Source organism: Tachyglossus aculeatus, chromosome 1 (genome assembly GCF_015852505.1).
Source record: "Tachyglossus aculeatus isolate mTacAcu1 chromosome 1, mTacAcu1.pri, whole genome shotgun sequence".
Classification (NCBI taxonomy): domain Eukaryota; kingdom Metazoa; phylum Chordata; class Mammalia; order Monotremata; family Tachyglossidae; genus Tachyglossus; species Tachyglossus aculeatus.
In genome coordinates, this window is record NC_052066.1 from 169,151,829 (window position 1) to 169,174,697 (window position 22,869).

At 42.6% G+C, this 22,869-nt stretch overlaps 1 protein-coding gene across 2 annotated transcripts in view; it reads left to right on the top strand.

Annotated features, from left to right (window-relative positions):
• Positions 1–13,347: 13,347 nt before the first annotated feature.
• SPTLC2 (serine palmitoyltransferase long chain base subunit 2) overlaps positions 13,348–22,869 on the top strand; it is a 140,650-nt gene continuing 131,128 nt past the window's right edge. For both annotated transcript variants that reach the window (XM_038750424.1, XM_038750432.1), the window contains exon 1: positions 13,348–13,540. In XM_038750424.1, the coding sequence (XP_038606352.1) occupies positions 13,352–13,540 (189 nt within the window). In that variant the 5' untranslated portion in view covers positions 13,348–13,351. The remainder of the gene's footprint in view (positions 13,541–22,869) is intronic.

Genomic DNA, 22,869 nt, shown 5'->3' on the forward strand with positions numbered 1-22,869 from the left:
TACGATTGATTAATTAGTTGGGAGCAGCCAGGGAGGGAAAGAGAGGCAGAAGGGGCACTAGATTGCAGAAAACGTCCTCCCTCTTTTCATTCATTCATTCAACCGTATTTATTGAGCGCTTACTGTGCGCAGAGCACTGGGCTAAGCGCTTGGAAAGTACAATATAGCAGTAGAGACAATCCCTGCTCACAACGGGCATACAAGCGGATGCTTGTCTTATGAGAAGCAGCGTGGCTCAGTGGAAAGAGCACGGGCTTGGGAGTCAGAGGCCATGGGTTCTAATCCCGACTCCGCCACATGTCTGCTGTGTGACCTTAGGCAAGTCACTTCGCATCTCTGAGCCTCAGTTACCTCATCTGTAAAATGGGGATTAAGACTGTAAGCCCCACGTGGGACAACCTGATCACCTTGTATCCCCCCCAGCGCTTAGAACAGTGCTTTGCACATAGTGAGCGCTTAACAAATGCCATCATTGTTATTATTATTATTATTTCGCTCAATCGGTCGTATTTACTGAACACTTACTGTGTGCAGATCACCGTACTAAGTGCTTGGGGGAGTATACAAAAACGGAGTTGGTAATTATAATTGAATAATAATAGTTTTGGTATTTGTTAAGCGTTTACTGTGTGCCAAGCACTGTTCTAAGCACTGGGGGAAATACAGGATAATCAGATTGTCCCGCATAGGACGCACAGTCTTAATCCCCATTTTCCAGATGAGGTAACTGAGGCACAGAGAAGTTAAGTGACTTGACCAAAGTCACACAGCTGACAAGTGGCGGAGGCGGGATTAGAACCCATGACCTCTGACTCCCAAGCCCTCGCTCTTTCCACTGAGCCACGCTGCTTCTCTAAAGCAGAAATGTAGAAATGTTCCCTGCTCACAGCAAGTTTACTTTCAGTATTATTCCCCCAGCACTTATGACTATATCTATAATTTAATCCATTTATTTGTCTGTGAGCCCACTGTTGGGTAGGGACTGTCTCTATATGTTGCCAACTTGTACTTCCCAAGCGCTTAGTACAGTGCTCTGCACACAGTAAGTGCTCAATAAATACGATTGATGATGATGATGTATTAATGTCTGTCCCTCCCTCTGGGTAGTAAGCTTGTCGTGGGCAGGGAACATGTTTATATTATATTTACATGTTTATAAATTTTTATTTTTATATGTTTATATTCATTCATTCAGTGGTATTGATTGAGCGCTTACTTGTGCAGAGCACTGTACTAAGCGCTTGGGAAGTCCAAGTTGGCAACATATGGAGACGGTCCCTACCCAACAGCAGGCTCGCGGTCTAGAAGGCGGAGACAGACAACAAAACGAGACATATTCACAAAATAAAATAGAATAAATATGTACAATAAATAGAATAAATATGTACAAATAGAATAAACATATTTACTGTCCTATTTATTTTGTTAATGACTTGCATCTCTCTCTATATATATCTGTGTGTATATATAAATATATGTTTGTATGTTTGTAGGTATTTATTGTACATTTTTGTACATTGTACGTATTTATTGTACATATTTATTACTCTATTTTACTTGTACATATTCTATTTTATTTTAATATGTTTCGTTGTCTGTCTCAAAACATTAACAAAATAAAATAAATAGAATAAATGCATACAAATGGACTTCCCAAGCGCTTTTAGACTGTGAGCCCACTGTTGGGTAGGGACTGTCTCTGTATGTTGCCAATTTGTACTTCCCAAGCGCTGAGTACAGTGCTGTGCACATAGTAAGCGCTCAATAAATACGATTGATGATGATGACGAGTACGGTGCTCTGCACACAGTAAGCGCTCAATAAATACGATTGATGATGATGATGAGTACAGTGCTCTGCACACAGTAAGCGCTCAATAAATACCATTGAATGAATGAATGTTTATCAACAGCGGTATAGTGGTCTCTCCCCAGGCGCTTGGGATTGTGCTCTGCAGGCAGTAGGCACTCAATAAATACCATTGATTGACTGCAGACACATTCTTTCCTTCCCTCCCATCCGTTCCCCCCTTTCCATTCCTCTCCCTCCTTTCTCCCTTTCAGCTCCCTCCCCTTGCCTTCACATCACCTCCACCTCTCCGCAGCCTAGAGAATAAGAGCACGGGCCTTGGCGGCCGGAGGTTACGGGTTCTAATCCTGACTCCGCCACTTGTCCGCTGTGTGGCCTTGGGTAAGTCACTTCACTTCTCTGGGCCTCCGTTACCTCATCTTGAGACTGTGAGCAGGGACTGTGTCCAACCCAGTTTGCCTGTATCCACCCCAGCGCTTAGTACAATGCCTGGCGTATAGTCAGCGCTTAACAAATACCAGAATTATTATTAGGTCCTCTTTTTCCCTCCTTTCTCCTTTACTTTCCCCTTTCTCTCTTCCCCTCCTTGCCCCTTCTTCCGCCCTTTCTCATTTTTTTGTACACTCCTTGAGGACAGGATCTGTATCACTGTACTTTGCAAGTCCTTAATACAGCTTAGTAAAGCTCCGCCCACAGTTGTAAGACAATTTATTAATCAATCAATCAATCAATCGTATTTATTGAGCGCTTACTATGTGCAGAGCACTGTACTAAGCGCTTGGGAAGTACAAATTGGCAACATATAGAGACAGTCCCTACCCAACAGTGGGCTCACAGTCTAAAAGGGGGAGACAGAGAACAAAACCAAACATACTAACAAAATAAAATAAAAAGAATAGATATGTACAAGTAAAATAAATAAATAAATAAATAGAGTAATAAATATGTACAAACATATATACATATATACAGGTGCTGTGGGGAAGAGAAGGAGGTAAGATGGGGGGGATGGAGAGGGGGACGAAAGCTTCACTGAGTGCGAAGCACTGCACTAACTGCCGGGAATCAATCAATCAATCAGTCAATCGTATTTATTGAGCGCTTACTATGTGCAGAGCACTGTACTAAGCGCTTGGGAAGTACAAATTGGCAACACATAGAGACAGTCCCTACCCAACAGTGGGCTCACAGTCTAAAAGGGGGAGACAGAGAACAGAACCAAACATACCAACAAAATAAAATAAATAGGATAGAAATGTACAAGTAAAATAAATAAATAAATAAATAAATAGAGTAATAAATATGTACAACCATATATACATATATACAGGTGCTGTGGGGAAGAGAAGGAGGTAAGATGGGGGGGATGGAGAGGGGGACGAAAGCTTCACTGAGTGCTGAAGCACTGCACTAACTGCCGGGAATCAATCAATCAATCAATCAATCGTATTTATTGAGCGCTTACTATGTGCAGAGCACTGTACTAAGCGCTTGGGAAGTACAAATTGGCAACACATAGAGACAGTCCCTACCCAACAGTGGGCTCACAGTCTAAAAGGGGGAGACAGAGAACAGAACCAAACATACCAACAAAATAAAATAAATAGGATAGAAATGTACAAGTAAAATAAATAAATAAATAAATAAATAGGGTAATAAATATGTACAACCATATATACATATATACAGGTGCTGTGGGGAAGGGAAGGAGGTAAGATGGGGGGACAATTACAAGGACAATTCAAGGACAAATACAAGGACAAAATACAAGGACAATTCTTAGACACAGCCCCGGCCCCTAAGGAACTCACAGTCCAATAAAATAGGTGCTCAAATACTGCTTTTACCTCTCCTCCCTCCCCTTTGTCCTTCTAACTTGCCCTGCTCCTCTTGATTGTCCCCCTCTCAATCAATAATAATAATAATAATGATAGCATTTATTAAGCGCTTCCTATGTGCAAAGCACTGTTCTAAGCGCTGGGGAGGTTACAAGGTGACCTTGTAACCTTGATTGATTGGAATCAATCAATCAGTGGTATTGATTGAGCACTTACTGTATGCAACCAATCAATCAATCAGTCGTCTTTATTGAGCGCTTACTGTGTGCAGAGCACTGTACTAAGCGCTTGGGAAGTACAAGTTGGCAACATATAGAGACAGAGCACTGTACTAAGCACTTGGGAGAGCTCAGTACAGAAGAGAAGGTAAGACTATCCCTGGCCGCAAGGCGCTTACTGACTAGGCGGGGAGACGGACTTTAAAATAAATTACCGGGGAAGGGACGTACCACCACTTGTCTGCTGTGTGACTTTGGGCAAGTCACTTAACTTCTCTGAGCCTCAGTTACCTCAGCTGTAAAATGGGGATTAAGACTGTGAGTCCCACGTGGGACAACCTGATCACCTTGTATCCCCCCCAGCGCTTAGAACAGTGCTTTGCACATAGTGAGAGCTTAACAAATGCCATCATCATTATTATTATCACTATTATTAACTTCTCTATGCCTCAGTTGCCTCATCTGTAAAACAATGGGGATTAAGTGTGAGCCCAACTCACTGAGTCTCCTCAGTGGAAGGAGCACGGGCTTTGGAGTCAGAGGTCAGAGGTCGTGGGTTCAAATCCCGGCCCCGCCACTTGTCAGCTGTGTGATGTTGGGCAAGTCACTCCACTTCTCTGGGCCTCAGTTCCCTCATCTGTAAAATGGGGATGAAGACTGCGAGCCCCCCGTGGGGCAGCCTGATTACCTTGTACCTACCCCAGCGCTTAGAACAGTGCTTTGCACATAGTAAGCGCTTAACGAATACCGACATTATTATTATTATTAGTGTCCAACCTGATTAACTTGTATCTACCCCGGCGCTTAGAACAGTGCTTGGCGCGTCGTAAGCGCTTAACGAGGACCGTAATTATTAGTTATTATTATTGTTAGCCTAGGGAAGTGTACGTTAGTGCTGTGGGGCTGGGGAAGGGCCTAGGGGGAACAGATCCAAGTAGACAGGCGTCGCAGAAGGGAGGGATTAGACGGGGAAGTGAGGGCTTCAGTGGGGTCAAGGAAGGCCCCTTCAAGGAGATGTGATTTTAGAAGGACTTTGACGGTGGGGCGAGGCGGGGGGTCTGCCGGCTCGGAGCCGAGAGGGAGGACGTGGGCGAGGGGTCGACGGCCACGTACACAAGATCGAGGGACGGTGAGTCGGTTGGTGGCAGAGGAGAAAAGTGTGCAGGTTGAGTTGTAGTGAATCAGGTTGGTAAGGTAGGAGGGGGTGACCCGATTGAGTGCTTTAAAACCGACGATAAGAAGTCTGCGCGGTGTGGATACGGACGGGCAACCACCGGAGGCTTTTGAGGAGAGGGGAGACGTGGACCGAATGGTGTCTTTTTGTCAGAAAAAAATGACCCAGGGAGCAGAGGGAAGAATGGACCGGAGAGACGGGAGGCAGGCACGTCAGCGAGGAGGCTGACCCGGCAGTCCAGGAGGGATCAGCGTGGTAGCTGTATGAATGGAGAGGAACGGGTGGATTCTAGATACGTCGTGAAGGTGCGAGCTACGGGATTTGGTGGCGGATGCAGTATGAGGGGGGAATGAGAGCGACGATTCAAGCTTAGCGCCAAGATCACGGGCTCGTAAAACGGCGGGGACAGTGCTGTTGTCTTCAGTGGTAGCGCTTAGTACGGTGCTCTGCATACAGTAAGCGCTCAATAAATACGATTGATTGATTGATTGACTGGTAGGGATGAAAGAGCCCGGGCTTTGGAGTCGGAGGTCATGGGTTCAAATCCCGGCTCCGCCAACTGTCAGCTGTGTGACTTTGGGCAAGTCACGTAACTTCTCTGTGCCTCAGTTCCCACACTGTAAAGTGGGGATTAAGACTGTGAGCCCCACGGGGGACTACCTGATCGCCTTGTAACCACCCCAGCGCTTTGAACAGTGCTTTGCACATAGTAAGCGCTTAATAAATGCCATCATTATTATTATCAGCATGGTAGCAGTATGAATGGAGAGGAACGGGTGGATTCTAGATACGTCGTGAAGGTGCGAGCTACAGGGTTTGGTGGCGGATGCAATATGAGGGGGGAATGAGAGTGACGACTCAAGCTTAACGCCAAGATCACGGGCTCTTAAAACGGCGGCGACAGTGCTGTTGTCTTCAGTGGTAGCGCTTAGTACGGTGCTCTGCATACAGTAAGCGCTCAGTAAATACGATTGATTGATTGATTGATTGGTAAGGATGAAAGAGCCCGGGCTTTGGAGTCACAGGTCATGGGTTCGAATCCTGGCTCCGCCAATTGTCAGCTGTGTGACTTTGGGCAAGTCATGTAACTTCTCTGTGCCTCAGTTCCCACATCTGTAAAATGGGGATTAAGACTGTGAGCCCCATGGGGAGGACAGGGTTTGGATGGGAAGATAAAGAGTTCTCCTTCCCCTCCCTTCTACTCATCCTTCCACCATCTACAACGTCCTGCACACAATCAATCGACCAATTGAAGGCTTACTTAGTGCTTGGGAGAGTACGGTCTAACGGAATTACTGGACACCTTCCCTGCCCATAATGACTTTGCGGTCTAAGAGAAATTAGTTTATTGCGCTTACAGTAAGCTTGCAAAAAATATAACTGATCGATCCCAAGTGTTTAGCACAGTGCTCCGCGCACAGTAAGAGCTCGCCAAGTACCGTTCTTTGGCTGATTGGGGTGCAAGGGTGCCTCTTGACTACATTTTAGAGCCAAAGTCCCTGTCCTGTAGAACCAAAGTCCCTGAGAAGTATCATGGTGTAGTGGATAGGATGCGGGCCTGGCATGCAGAAGGTCCGCCACTTGTCTGCTGTGTGACCCTGGGCTAGTCACTTCCCTTCTCGGGGCCTCAGTTCCCTCATCAATCAATCAATCAATCAATTAATCAATCACATTTATTGAGCACTTACTGTGTGCAGAGCACTGTACCGAGCACTTGGGAAGGACAAGTTGGCAACATATAGAGACAATCAATCAATCAATCAATCGCATTTATTGAGCGCTTACTGTGTGCAGAGCACTGTACCAAGCGCTTGGGAAGGACAAGTTGGCAACATATAGAGACAGTCAATCAATCAATCGCATTTGTTGAGTGCTTACTGTGTGCAGAGCACTGTACCAAGTGCTTGGGAAGGACAAGTTGGCAACATATAGAGACAATCAATCAATCAATCGCATTTATTGAGCGCTTACTGTGTGCAGAGTACTGTACTAAGCGCTTGGGAAGGACAAGTTGGCAACATATAGAGACAGTCAATCAATCAATCAATCGCATTTATTGAGCGCTTACTGTGTGCAGAGCACTGTACTAAGCGCTTGGGAAGGACAAGTTGGCAACATTAGAGACAATCAATCAATCGCATTTATTGAGAGCTTACTGTGTGCAGAGCACTGTACCAAGCGCTTGAGAAGGACAAGTTGGCAACGTATAGAGACAGTCAATCAATCAATCAATCAATCAATCGCATTTATTGAGAGCTTACTGTGTGCAGAGCACTGTACTAAGCACTTGGGAAGGACAAGTTGGCAACATATAGAGACAGTCAATCAATCAGTCAATCAATCGCATTTATTGAGCGCTTACTGTGTGCAGAGCACTGTACTAAGCGCTTGGGAAGGACAAGTTGTCAACATATACAGTCAATCAATCAATCGCATTTATTGAGCGCTTACCTTGTATCTACCCCAGTGCTCGGCACATAGTAAGTGCTTAACAAATACCATCATTATTATTATTATTATTATGTTTGTACAGATTTATTACTCTGTTTTACTTGTACATATTTACTGTTCTATTTATTTTATTTTGTTAATATGTTCTGTTTTGTTGTCCATCTCCCCTCATCTGTAAAAATGGAGATTGACCCTGTGAGCCCCACACGGGACAGGGCCTGTGTCCAACCCGATTTGCTTGTTTCCACCCCAGCGCTTAGTAAAGTGCCTGGCGCATAGCAAGCACTTAATAAATATCATTATTATTATTATTCTTACAGTGCTTGACACAGAGTAAGCACTTAACAGCGTGACTCAGTGGAAAGAGCACGGATTTTGGAGTCAGAGGTCATGGGTTCAAATCCTGGCTCTGTCAGCTGTGTGACTTTGGGCAAGTCACTTCACTTCTCTGGGCCTCAGTTACCTCATCTGTAAAATGAGGATTAAAACTGTGAGCCCCCCGCGGGACAACCTGATCACCTTGTAACCTCCCCAGCGCGTAGAACGGGGCTTTGCACATCGTAAGCGCTTAACAAATACCATCATTATTATTATTATTATTAACAAATACCATTATTTAGCGTTTTACATCTGAAAGAGAAAATGCTGTCTGAGTTCGGTATGTCCCTGCAGAGGGCAAACAGCTAGCCATACAACTAAGCAAGGACACACACACACACACACGCACACGTTCATTCATTCATTCAATCATTTATTGAGCGCTTACTGTGTGCAGAGCACTGTACTGAGCGCTTAGGAAGTACAAGTTGGCAACATAGAGAGACGGTCCCTACCCAACAGTGGGCTCACAGTCTACTCGTGTGCCACACGAGTAAGTTAAATGAATTGTACTTTCCAATAATAACAATAATGGTATTTGTTAACGCTTTGTTAATGCTTACTATGTGCCAGGCACTGTTCTAAGCGTTGAGGTGGATACAAGCAAATCAGGTTGGACGCGGTCCCTGCCCTGCATGGGCTCGCAGTCTTATTCCCCATTTTACAGATGAAGGCACGGAGAAGTGAACTGACTTGCCCAAGGCCACACAGCAGACAAGTGGCAGAAATCAATCAATCAATCAATCAATCGTATTTATTGAGTGCTTACTGTGTGCAGAGCACTGGACTAAGCGCTTGGGAAGCACAAGTTGGCAACATATAGAGACAGTCCCTACCCAACAGTGGGCTCACAGTCTAAAAGGGGGAGACAGAGAACAAAACCAAACATATTAACAAAATAAAATAAATAGAATAGATACGTACAAGTAAAATAAATAAATAAATAGAGTAATAAATATGTACAAACATATGTACATATATACAGGTGCTAAATTAGAACCCGTGACCTTCTGATTCCCAGGCTTGGGCAGAGAAGCAGCGTGGCTCGGTGGGAAGAGCCTGGGCTTCGGGGTCAGAGGATGTGGGTTCTAATCACAGCTCCGCCACTCGTCTGCTTGGGCAAGCCACTTCACTTCTCTGTGCCTCAGTGACCTCGTCTGTAAAATGGGGATTGAGACTGTGAGCCCCACGTGGGACAACCTGATGACCTCGTATCTCCCCCAGCGCTTAGAACAGGGCTTGGCGCATCGTAAGTGCTTAACAAATGCCATCATCATCATTATTCTTCTTACGATTATCCACTACACCATGCTGCTACCCAAGTGCTTAGTACAGTGCTCTGCCCCCGGGAAGCGCTCAATAAGTACGATTGAATGAATGACTGCATTAAGTGGCAATGGTATGGATGGCGTGGAGCCCCACGTGAGGCAATCTGATAAACTTGTATCCCCCCCAGTGCTTAGAACAGTGCATGGCACATAGTAAGCACTTAACAAATGCCACTATTATTGTTATTATTATTATTAGAAGCAGTGTGGCACAGTGGAAAGAGCACGGGCTTTGGAGTCAGAGGTCATGCGTTCAAATCCCGCTCCGCCGATTGTCAGCCGTGTGTCTTTGGCCAAGTCACTTCACTCCTCTGTGCCTCAGTTTGCTCATCTGGAAAATGGGGATGAAGACTGGGAGCCCCCCGAGGGACAACCTGATCACCTTGTATCTCCCCCGGCGCTTAGAACAGTGCTTGGCACATAGTAAGTGCTTAACAAATACCATATTATTATTATCATTATTCTCTGTGCCTCAGTGACCTCATCTGTCAAATGGGGATGAAGACTGTGAGCCCCCCGTGGGACAATCCGATGACCTTGTATCTCCCCCGGTGCTTAGAACAGACCGTGACCCCTTCTAGACTGTGAGCCCGTCGTTGGGGAGGGGCCGCCTCTCTATGTTGCCGACTTGTACTTCCCAAGCGCTTAGTACAGCGCTCTGCGCACAGTAAGCGCTCAATAAATACGATTGAATGAATGAATGAATGCTTGGTGCATAGTAGGCACTTAACGAATACAGAGGTCATGGGTTCAAATCCCGGCTCCGCCAACCGTCGGCTGTGTGACTTTGGGCGAGTCACTTAACTTCTCTGGGCCTCAGTTCCCTCATCTGTAAAATGGGGATGAAGACTGTGAGCCCCCCGTGGGACAACCTGATCACCTTGTAACCCCCCAGCGCTTAGAACAGTGCTTTGCACATAGTAAGCGCTTAATAAATGCTATCATTATTATAATTATGATTATTCTTTGTGCCTCAGTGACCTCAGCTTTCAGATGGGGATGAAGACTGTGAGCCCCCTGTGGGACAACCTGCTGACCTTGGGTCTCCCCCAGCGCTTAGAACAGTGCTCGGCACAGAGTAAGCGCTTCACAACTACCGTAATTATTATTGTTGTTATTCTCCGGGCCTCAGCTCCCTCATCTGTAAAATGGGGATGAAGACTGTGAACCCCAAGTGGGACAACCTGATCGCCTTGGATCTCCCCCAGTGCTTGGAACGGCGCTTGGCACATAGTAGCGGAGTACATCAATCAATCAATCAATCGTATTTATTGAGCGCTGACTGTGTGCCGAGCACTGTACTAAGCGCTTGGGAAGTACAAGTCGGCAACACATAGAGACAGTCCCTACCCAACAGCGGGCTAGCGGAGAAGCAGCGTGGGCTCGGTGGACAGAGCCCGGGCTTTGCAGTCAGAGGTCATGGTTTGAAATCCCGGCTCCACCAACTGGCAGCTGTGTAACTTTGGGCAAGTCACTTCACTTCTCTGTGCCTCAGTTTCCTCATTTGTCAAATGGGGATGAAGACTGGGAGCCCCCTGTGGGACAATCTGATCACCTTGTATCTCCCCCACAGAACAGACTGTGACCCCTTCTAGACCGTGAGCCCGCTGTTGGGTAGGGACCGTCTCTATATGTTGCCAACTTGTACTTCCCAAGCGCTTAGTACAGAGCTCTGCACACAGTAAGAGCTCAATAAATACGATTGAATGAATGAATGAATGACAACTTGATGACCTTGTGTCTCCCCTGGCGCTTAGAACAGTGCTTGGCACCTATTAAGTGCTTCACAAATACCATAATAATTATTATTATTCTCTGTGCCTCAGTTCCCTCATCTGCAAATGGGGATGAAGACTGTGAGCCCGCCGTGGAACAACCTGATGACCTTGTATCTCCCCCGGCGCTTAGAACAGTGCTTGGCACCTAGTAAGGGCTTCACAAATACCTTAAAAATAATAATAATAATAATAATAATTATTCTCCAGGCCTCAGTTCCCACATCTGTCAAATGGGGATGAAGACTGTGAGCCCCCGGTGGAACAAGCTGATGACCTTGTATCTCCCCCGGTGCTTAGAACAGTGCTTGGCACCTAGTAAGCGCTTCACAAATATCTTAATAATAATAATAATAATTATTATTCTCTGGGCCTTAGTTCCCACATCTGTCTGTCTCCTCCCCGTCCCCATCCCCCCGCCTTACCTCCTTCCCCTCCCCACAGCACCTGTATATATGCATATATGTTTGTGCGTATTTATTACTCTATTTATTTTATTTGTACATATTTATTCTATTTATTTTATCTTGTTAATATGTTTTGTTTTGTTGTCTTGTCTCCCCCTTCTAGACTGTGAGGCCGCTGTTGGGTAGGGACCGTCTCTATATGTTGCTGACTTGTACTTCCCAAGTGCTTAGTACAGTGCTCTGCACACAGTAAGCGCTCAATCAATAGGATCGAATGAATGAGTGAATGATCGAATGAGTGAATAATAATAATAATGGCATTTGTTAAGTGCTTACTATGTGCAAAGTGCTGTTCTAAGCACTGGGGAGTTTACAAGGTGATTAGGTTGTCCCATGGGGAATGAATGAATGAATGATTGAATGACCGAATGAATGGATGAATGAATGATCAAATGAATGAATAATAATAATAATAATGGCGTTTGTTAAGCACTTACTATGTGCAAAGCACTGTTCTAAGCACTGGGGAGTTTACAAGGTGATTAGGTTGTCCCACTGGGAATGAATGAACGATCAAATGAATGGATGAATGGATGATCGAATGAATGTATGAATGAATGAATGAATGAATGGTCGAATGAATGAATGATCAAATGAATGATCGAATGAATGAATGAATAATAATAATAATGGCATTCGTTAAGCGCTTACTATGTGCAAAGCACTGTTCTAAGCGCTGGGGAGTTTACAAGGTGATTAAGGTGTCCCACGGGGAATGAATGATTGAATGGATAAATGGATGAATGATCGAATGAATACATGAATGAATGACCGAATGAATGAATGATCGAATGAATGAATGAATGAATGAATCACAATAATAATGATAACGGCATATGTTAAACGCTTAGTATGTGCAAACCACTGTTCTACGGGCTGGGGAGTTTGCAAGGTGATTAGGTTGTCCCACGGGGAATGAATGATCGAATGGATAAATGGATGAATGATCGAATGAATAGATGAATGAATAACCGGATGAATGAATCATTGAATGAATGAATAAATGAATGAATGAATGAATGATCGAATGGATAAACGGATGAATGATCGAATGAATACATGAATGAATGGATGAATGAATGAATGAATGATCGAATGGCTGAATGATCGAATGAATGCATGAATGAATGACCGAATGAATGAATGAATGAATGCACGAATGAATGAATGAATGATCGAATGGATAAATGGATGAATGATCGATTGAATACATGAATGACCGAATGAATGAATGAATGACCGAATGAATCATCATCAATCGTATCTATTGAGCGCTTACTGTGTGCAGAGCACTGTACTAAGCGCTTAATGAATGAATGCGCTCAATAAATGCGATTGATTGATTGATTGAATGAATGAATGCTCGAATGGCTGAATGATCGAATGAATACATGAATGAATGAATGAATGCACGAATGAATGAATGATCGAATGGATAAATGGATGAATGATCGAATGAATACATGAATGAACGACCGAACGAACGAATGATTGAATGAATGAATGAATGCACAAACGAACGAACGAATGAATGAATGCACGAATGAATGAATGATCGAATGAATACATGAATGAACGACCGAATGAATGAACGAATGAACGAACGAACGAACGAACGGACGAACGAGGAGCGTCCCGGAGGCCGGGGCCGCCCGTCGCCCACGTGGGCCCGGCTGTCCCGCCCCCCGGGCCCCGCCCCCTCCGCCCTCTCCCGCGCCCCCATTGGCCGCCGCCCGGGCCCCGCCCCCTCCCCGGAGTCCCGCGCGGCCATTGGCTGGGCGGCGGCCCGGGCCCCGCCCCCCGGCGCTGGCGATTGGCCGCCCGGCGCGGGGTGTGTGTATGCGTGTGTCACGTGTCGGGGAGGGCTGGATTTCCGGGCGGTGGCGGCGCTGGGCCCGGGAGGCGCGGGGAGGATGCGGCCCGACAAGGGGGCCTCTTCGTCCTCCTCTTCATCCTCCTCCTCCTCCTGTCCTTCGCCATCTTCCTCCTCCTCCTCCTCCTGCTTCGTCCGCCGGTGCCCCCGCCCGCCGCCCCGCCCCAACGGTTGCCTCGCCAACGGGGACCTGCCCAACGGTTACCGCAGCGACGGCGCCCGCACACAGGTACCGGACCCCCACCCCCATCCCGAACAGAGAGAGGCTTGGACTCTCCCAAGCGCTTAGCACAGTCCTCTGCGCACAGTAAGCGCTCGAGCGCTTACTGTGCGCAGAGGACTGTACTAAGCGCTCAATAAATACGATTGATTGATTGACATACCGTCCCAAGCGCCGAGCGCAGTGCTCTGCACGCTGTCAGCCCATTCATTCATTGATTCATTCATTCATTCAATCGTATTTATTGTATATTGCCTGTGTATATGTTTGTTCATATTTATTACTCTATTTATTTTACTTGCACATATCTGTTCTATTTATGTTGTTAGTATGTTTGGTTGTGTTCTCTGTCTCCCCCTTCTAGACTGTGAGCCCACTGTTGAGTGGGGACTGTCTCCATTCATTCATTCATTCGTAGGGACTGTCTCCATTCATTCATTCATTCAGTCGTATTTATTGTATATTACCTGTATATATGTTTGTACATACTTATTACTCTATTTATTTACTTATCTTGTACATATTTATTTTATTTTGTTAGTAGGTTTGGTTTTGTTCTCTGTCTCCCCCTTCTAGACTGTGAGCCCACTGTTGAGTAGGGACTGTCTCCATTCATTCATTCATTCGTAGGGACTGTCTCCATTCATTCATTCATTCAGTCGTATTTATTGTATGTTACCTGTATATATGTTTGTACATACTTATTACTCTACTTATCTTGTACATATCTATTCTATTTATTTTATGTTGTTAGTATGTTTGGTTTTGTTCTCTGTCTCCCCCTTCTAGACTGTGAGCCCACTGTTGGGTAGGGACTGTCTCCATTCATTCATTCAGTCGTATTTATTGTATACTACCTGTATATATGTTTGTACATGCTTATTACTCTATTTATTTACTTATCTTACTTGTACATATTTATTTTATTTTGTTAGTAGGTTTGGTTGTGTTCTCTGTCTCCCCCTTCTAGACTGTGAGCCCACTGTTGAGTAGGGACTGTCCCCATTCATTCATTCAATCGTAGGGACTGTCTCCATTCATTCATTCATTCAGTCGTATTTATTGTATATTACCTGTATATATGTTTGTACGTACTTATTACTCTGTTTATTTACTTATCTTGTACATATCTATTTTATTTTGTTAGTATGTTTGGTTTTGTTCTCTGTCTCCCCCTTCTAGACTGTGAGTCCACTGTTGAGTAGAGACTGTCTCCATTCATTCATTCATTCAGTCGTATTTATTGTATATTACCTGTATATATGTTTGTACATGCTTATTACTCTATTTATTTACTTATCTTACTTGTACATATTTATTTTATTTTGTTAGTATGTTTGGTTGTGTTCTCTGTCTCCCCCTTCTAGACTGTGAGCCCACTGTTGAGTGGGGACTGTCTCCATTCATTCATTCATTCATTCGTTGGGACTGTCTCCATTCATTCATTCATTCAGTCGTATTTATTGTATACTACCTGTATATATGTTTGTACATACTTATTACTCTATTTACTTATCTTGTACGTATCTATTCTATTTATTTTATTTTGTTAGTGTGTTTGGTTTTGTTCTCTGTCTCCCCCTTCTAGACTGTGAGCCCACTGTTGAGTAGGGACTGTCCCCATTCATTCATTCATTCGTAGGGACTGTCTCCATTCATTCATTCATTCAGTCGTATTTATTGTATATTACCTGTATATATGTTTGTACGTACTTATTACTCTGTTTATTTACTTATCTTACTTGTACATATCTATTTTATTTTGTTAGTATGTTTGGTTTTGTTCTCTGTCTCCCCCTTCTAGACTGTGAGCCCACTGTTGAGTAGGGACTGTCTCCATTCATTCATTCATTCATTCATTCAATCGTATTTATTGTATATTACCTGTATATATGTTTGTACATACTTATTACTCTATTTATTTACTTATCTTGTACATATCTATTTTATTTATTTTATGTTGTTAGTGTGTTTGGTTTTGTTCTCTGTATCCCCCTTCTAGACTGTGAGCCCACTGTTGAGTAGGGACTGTCTCTATTCATTCATTCATTCATTCAATCGTATTTATTGTATATTACCTGTATATATGTTTGTACATACTTATTACTCTATTTATTTACTTATCTTACTTGTACATATTTATTTTATTTTGTTAGTAGGTTTGGTTTTGTTCTCTGTCTCCCCCTTCTAGACTGTGAGCCCACTGTTGAGTAGGGACTGTCTCCATTCATTCAATCGTATTTATTGTATATTACCTGTATATATGTTTGTACATACTTATTACTCTACTTATCTTGTACATATCTATTCTATTTATTTTATGTTGTTAGTATGTTTGGTTTTGTTCTCTGTCTCCCCCTTCTAGACTGTGAGCCCACTGTTGAGTAGGGACTGTCTCCATTCATTCATTCATTCATATTTATTGTATATTACCTGTATATATGTTTGTACATACTTATTACTCTATTTACTTATCTTACTTGTACATATTTATTTTATTTTGTTAGTATGTTTGGTTTTGTTCTCTGTCTCCCCCTTCTAGACTGTGAGCCCACTGTTGGGTAGGGACTGTCTCCATTCATTCATTCATTCATTCATTCAATCGTATTTATTGTATATTACCTGTATATATGTTTGTACATACTCATTACACTATTTATTTACTTATCTTACTTGTACATATTTATTTTATTTTGTTAGTATGTTTGGTTTTGTTCTCTGTCTCCCCCTTCTAAGACTGTGAGCCCACTGTTGAGTAGGGACTGTCTCTATTCATTCATTCATTCAATCGTATTTATTGTATATTAGCTGTATATATGTTTGTACATACTTATTACTCTATTTATTTACTTATCTTACTTGTACATATCTATTCTATTTATTTTATTTTGTTAGTGTGTTTTGTTTTGTTCTCTGTCTCCCCCTTTTAGATTGTGAGCCCACTGTTGGGTAGGGACTGTCTTCATTCATTCAATCGTATTTATTGTATATTACCTGTATATATGTTTGTACATACTTATTACTCTGTTTGCTTATCTTACCTGTACATATCTATTTTATTTATTTTACTTTGTTAGTGTGTTTTGTTTTGTTGTCTGTCTCCCCCTTCTAGACTGTGAGCCCACTGTTGAGTAGGGACCGTCTCTATATGTTGCCAACCTGTACTTCCCAAGCGCTTAGTACAGTGCTCTGCGCACAGTCAGCGCTCAATAAATACGATTGATTGATTGATTGACATACTGTTCCAAGCGCTTAGCGCAGTGCTCTGCACGCTGTAAGTGCTCCGCACAGACGACTGCAGGAATGAATGAATGAATGAACGCTCCCTCCCCCCTTCCCCTCCCCAGTCAATAAATCAATCGTATTTATTGAGCGCTTATTGTGTGCAAAGCACTGTACATATCTATTCTATTGATTTTATTTTGTTAGGCCTTTCCAGACTGAGCCCCTTCCTTCCTCTCCCCGTCCTCCCCCTTTCCATCCCTCCCGCCTTACCTCCTTCCCTTCCCCACAGCACCTGTATATATGTATATATGCTTGTACAGATTTAGTTCTCGATTTATTTATTTATCTTACTTGTATATGTCTATTCTATTTATTTTATTTTGTCAGTATGTTTGGTTTTGTTCTCTGTCTCCCCCTTCTAGACTGTGAGCCCACTGTTGGGTAGGGACTGTCTCTATATGTTGCCTATTTGTACTTCCCAAGCGCCTAGTACAGTGCTGTGCGCACAGTAAGCGCTCAATCCATATGATTGATTGATTGACTTATACTGTCCCAAGCGCTTAGCGCAGTGCTCTGCACGCTGTAAGCGCTCTGCACAGACGACTGCAGGAATGAATGAATGAATGAACGCTCTGCTCCCTCCCCCCTTCCCCTCCCCAATCAATCAATCAATCAATCAATCGTATTGAGCGCTTACTGTGTGCAGAGCACTGTACGTATCTATTCTGTTTATTTTATTTTGTTAGGCCTTCCCAGACTGAGCCCCTTCCTTCCTCTCCCCCTCGTCCCCCTCTCCATCCCCCCACCTTACCTCCTTCCCTTCCCCACAGCACCTGTATATATGTATATATGTCTGTACATAGTTATTACTCTATTTATTTATCTTGTACATATCTATTCTATTTACTTTATTTTGCTAGTATGTTTGGTTTTGTTCTCTGTCTCCCCCTTTTAGACTGTGAGCCCACTGTTGGGTAGGGACTGTCTCTAGATGTTGCCAACTTGTACTTCCCAAACGCTTAGTACAGTGCTCTGCACACAGTAAGCGCTCAATAAATGCGATTGATTGCTTGATAGCTTCTCATATGACAAGCATCTGCTTATGTGCCCGTTGTGAGCAGGGATTGTCTCTGTTGCTATATTGTACTTCCCAAGCGCTTAGTACAGTGCTCTGCACACAGTAAGCGCTCAATAAATACGATTGATTGATTGATCTATTCTATTTATTTTATTTTGTTAGTATGTTTGGTTTTGTTCTCTGTGTCCCCCTTTTAGACTGTGAGCCCACTGTTGGGTAGGGGCTGTCTCTATATGTTGCCAACTTGTACTTCCCAAACACGTAGTACAGTGGTCTGCACACAGTAAGTGTTCAATAAATACGATTGATTGATTGATTGATTGACATACTCTCCCAAGCGCTTAGCGCAGTGCTCTGCATGCTGTAAGCGCCCCGGACAGACAACTGTATGAATTCATTCATTGATTCATTCATTCATTCAATCGTATTTATTGTATATTGCCTGTATATATGTGTATATGTTTGTTCATATTTATTACTCTATTTTACTTGTACATATCTGTTCTATTTATTTTATTTTGTTTGTATGTTTGGTTTTGTTCTCTGTCTCCCCCTTCTAGACTGTGAGCCCACTGTTGAGTAGGGACTGTCTCTATCTGTTGCGAACTTGTACTTCCCAAGCGCTTAGTACAGTGCTCTGCACACAGTAAGCGCTCAATAAATACGATTGATCGATTGATTGAAGTGACTTGTCCAAAGTCACACTGCTGACAGTTGGCAGAGCCGGGGTTTGGTTTTGTTCTCTGTCTCCCCCTTTTAGACTGTGAGCCCACTGTTGGGTAGGGACTGTCTCTATATGTTGCCAATTTGTACTTTCCAAGCGCTTAGTACAGTGCTCTGCACATAGTAAGCGCTCAATAAATACGATTGATGATGATGATGATGATGACCTCCGACTCCAGAGCCCGGGCTCTTTCCACTGAGCCACGCTGCTTCCCTCTATTCACTGTACTTGTACATATTTACTACTCTATTCATTATACTTGTATATATTTACTACTCTATTTATTGATTATACTTGTACATATTTACTACTTTATTCATTATACTTGTGCATATTTAGTACTCTATTCTACTTGTACGTGTTTACCATATTTATTGATTATACTTGTACATATTTACTACTCTATTCATTATACTTGTACATATTTACCCTATTCATTATACTTGTACATGCTACTCTATTCACTACACTTGTACATATTTACTACTCTATTCATTATACTTGGACATATTTACTACTCTATTCATTATACTTGTACATACTACTCTATTCATTATGCTTGTACATACTACTCTATTCACTATACTTGGACATATTTACTACTCTGTTCATTATAATTGTACATATTTACAACTCTATTGATTATACTTGTACATATTTACTACTCTATTGATTACACTTGTACATATTGACTACTCTATTCATTATACTTGCACATATTGACGACTCTATTCATTATACTTGCACATATTGACTACTCCATTATACGTGTGCATATTGACTACTCTATTCATTATACTTGTACATATTGACTACTCAGTGCTTGGCACATAGTAAGCACTTAACAAATACCAACATTATTATTACTCTATTAATGCACTGCTTAGAGCTGTAATTCTGTTTATTGCGATGATATTGACACCTGGCTACTTGTTTTGTCGTTTGTCTCCCCCTTCTAGACAGTGAGTCCGTTGTTGGGTGGGCACCCTCTCTATCTGTTGCCGACTTATACTCGCCCAAGCGCTTAGCGCAGTGCTGTGCACGCTATAAGCGCTCCGTACAGACGATTGCATGAATGAATGAATGCTCTGCTCCCTCCCCCCGCCCAACCCCCTTCCCCTCCCCACAGCACTGGTATACATTTCGGCAGATTTACTCAACTTGTGCATATTTACTACTCTATTCATTCTACTTGTACATATTTACTACTCTATTCATTCTACTTGTACATATTGACTACCCTATTCAATCAATCAATCAATCGTATTTATTGAGCGCTTACTGTGTGCAGAGCACTGTACTAAGCGCTTGGGAAGTACAAGTTGGCAACATATTCATTATACTTTCACTCATTCATTCAGTCATATTTATTGAGCGCTTACTCTAACATCTAGAGACGGTCCCTACCCAACAACGGGCTCACTGTCTAGGAGCGGGGGACGGACAACGAAACAGAACATATTAACAAAATAAAATAGTTAGAATAAATATGTACAAATAAAATAAATACTTGTACATACTACTCTACTTCTACAGATTTATTCATTTTACTTGTGCGTATTTACTACTCCATTATACTTGTACATATGTACTGCTCTATTCATTCTAGACTGTGAGCCCACTGTTGGGTAGGGACCGTCTCTGTATGTTGCCAACTTGTACTTCCCAAGCGCTTAGTACAGTGCTATGCACACAGTAAGCACTCCATAAATACGATTGATTGATTGATTATACTCTTCATTCATTCATTCATTCATTATACTTGTACATATTTACCATATTCATTATACTTGTACATATTTACTATATTCATTGTACTTGTACATATTTACTACAATATTCATTCTACTCGTACATATTTACTACTCTATTAATGCAGTGCTTAGAGCTGTAATTCTCTTTATTCTGATGGTATTGACACCTGTCTACTTGCTTTGTCGTCTGTCTCCCCCTTCTAGACCGTGAGCCCGTTGTGGGGCGGGCCCCGTCTCTGTATGTCGCCGACTTGCACTTTCCAAGCACTTAGCGCAGTGCTCTGCACACAGTAAGCGCTCCGTACAGACGATTGCATGAATGAATGAATGCTCTGCTCCCTCCCCACAGCACTGGTATACATTTCTACAGATTTATTCATTTTATTCCTTCATTCATTCATTCAATTTATTGAGCGCTTACTGTGTGCGAAGCACTGTACTAAGCGCTTGGGAAGTACAAGTTGGCAACATCTAGAGACGGTCCCTACCCAACAGTGGGCTCACAGTCTAGAAGGGGGAGACAGACAACAACAACAAAAAATTAACAAAATAAAATGAATAGAATAAATATGTGCAAATAAAATAGAGTAATCATCATCATCATCATCATCATCAATCGTATTTATTGAGCGCTTACTATGTGCAGAGCACTGTATTAAGCGCTTGGGAAGTACAAGTTGGCAACATCTAGAGACGGTCCCTACCCAACAGTGGGCTCCCAGTCTAGAATGGGGAGACAGACAACAAAACAAATTAACAAAATAAAATGAATAGAATAAATATGTGCAAATAAAATAAATAAATAGAGTAATAAATACCTACAAACATATATACAGGTGCTGTGGGGAGGGGAAGGAGGTAAGGCGGGAATACATGTGCGTACATTCACCTGTATATATGCATATATGTATATATGTTTGTACATATTTATTACTCTGTTGATTTTACTTGTACATATTTATTCTATTTATTTTATTTTGTTAATATGCTTTGCTTTGTTGTCCGTCTCCCCCTTCTAGACTGTGAGCCCGCTGTGGGGTAGGGACCGTCTCTAGATGTTGCCAACTTGTACTTCCCAAGCGCTTAGAACAGTGCTCTGCACACAGTAAGCGCTCAATAAATACGATTGAATGAATGAATATTTACCACTCTAGTCATCATACTTGTCCATATTTACTACTCTATTCATTCTACTCGTACATATTTACTACTCTATTAATGCAATGCTTAGAGCTGTAATTCTGTTTATTGTGATGGTATTGACACCTGTCTACCTGTTTTGCCGTTTGTACTTGTTATTGATTATACTTGTACATATTTACTACTCTGTTTATTCATTCTACTTGTACATATTTACTACTTTATTAATGCAGTGCTTAGAGCTGTAATTCTATTTATTGTGATGGTATTGACACCTGTCTACTTGTTTTGTCGTTTGTCTTCCCCTTCTAGACTGTGAGTCCGTTGTTGGGTGGGGACCATCTCTATCTGTTGCCGACTTACACTCTCCCAAGCGCTTAGCGCAGTGCTGTGCACGCTGTAAGCGCTCCGTACAGACGATTGCACGAATGAATGAATGAATGAATGCTCTGCTCCCTCCCCCGGCCCTACCTCCTTCCCCTCCCCACAGCACTGGTATACATTTCTACAGATCAATCAATCAATCAATCATATTTATTGAGTGCTTACTGTGTGCAGAGCACTGTACTAAGCGCTTGGGAAGTACAAGTTGGCAACATATAGAGACAGTCCCTACCCAACAGTGGGCTCACAGTCTAAAAGATTTATTCATTTTACTTGTGCATATTTACTACTCTATTCATTATACTTGTACATATGTACTACTGTATTGATTATACTTGTCCATATTTACTACTCTATTCATTCTACTTGTACATATTTACTGCGCTATTAATGCAGTGCTTAGAGCTGTAATTCTATTTATTGTGATGGCATTGACACCTGTCTATTTGTTTTGTCGTCTGTCTCCCCCTTCTAGACTGTGAGTCCGTTTATGGGTGGGGACCGTCTCTATCTGTTGCCGACTTAGTACTTTCCAAGCGTTTAGCGCAGTGTTCTGCACACTGTAAGCGCGCCATACAGACGATTGAATGAATGAATGAATGAATGCCCTGCTCCCTCCCTCCGCCCTACCTCCTTCCCCTTCCTACAATACTTGTGTGTATTTCTAGACTTATACATTTTACCTGTACATATTTACTACTCTATTAATGATGTGCAGTAATATTAATATAATATTAATATAATAGTAATAATATTAATGCTGTGCATAGAGCTATAATTCCATCTATTGTGATGGTATTGACACCTGTCTACTTGTTTTGTTGTCTGTCTCCCCCTTCTAGACTGTGAACCCGTTGTAGGGGAGGGACCGTCTCTATATGTTGCTGAATTGTACTTCCCAGGCTCTTAGTACAGTGCTCTGCACACAGTAAGCGCTCAGTAAATACAATTGAATGAACAAATGAGTGAATGCTGTGCTCGCTCCCTATTCATGCCCTTATTATTATTATTATTAATTCATTTCATTGAATGA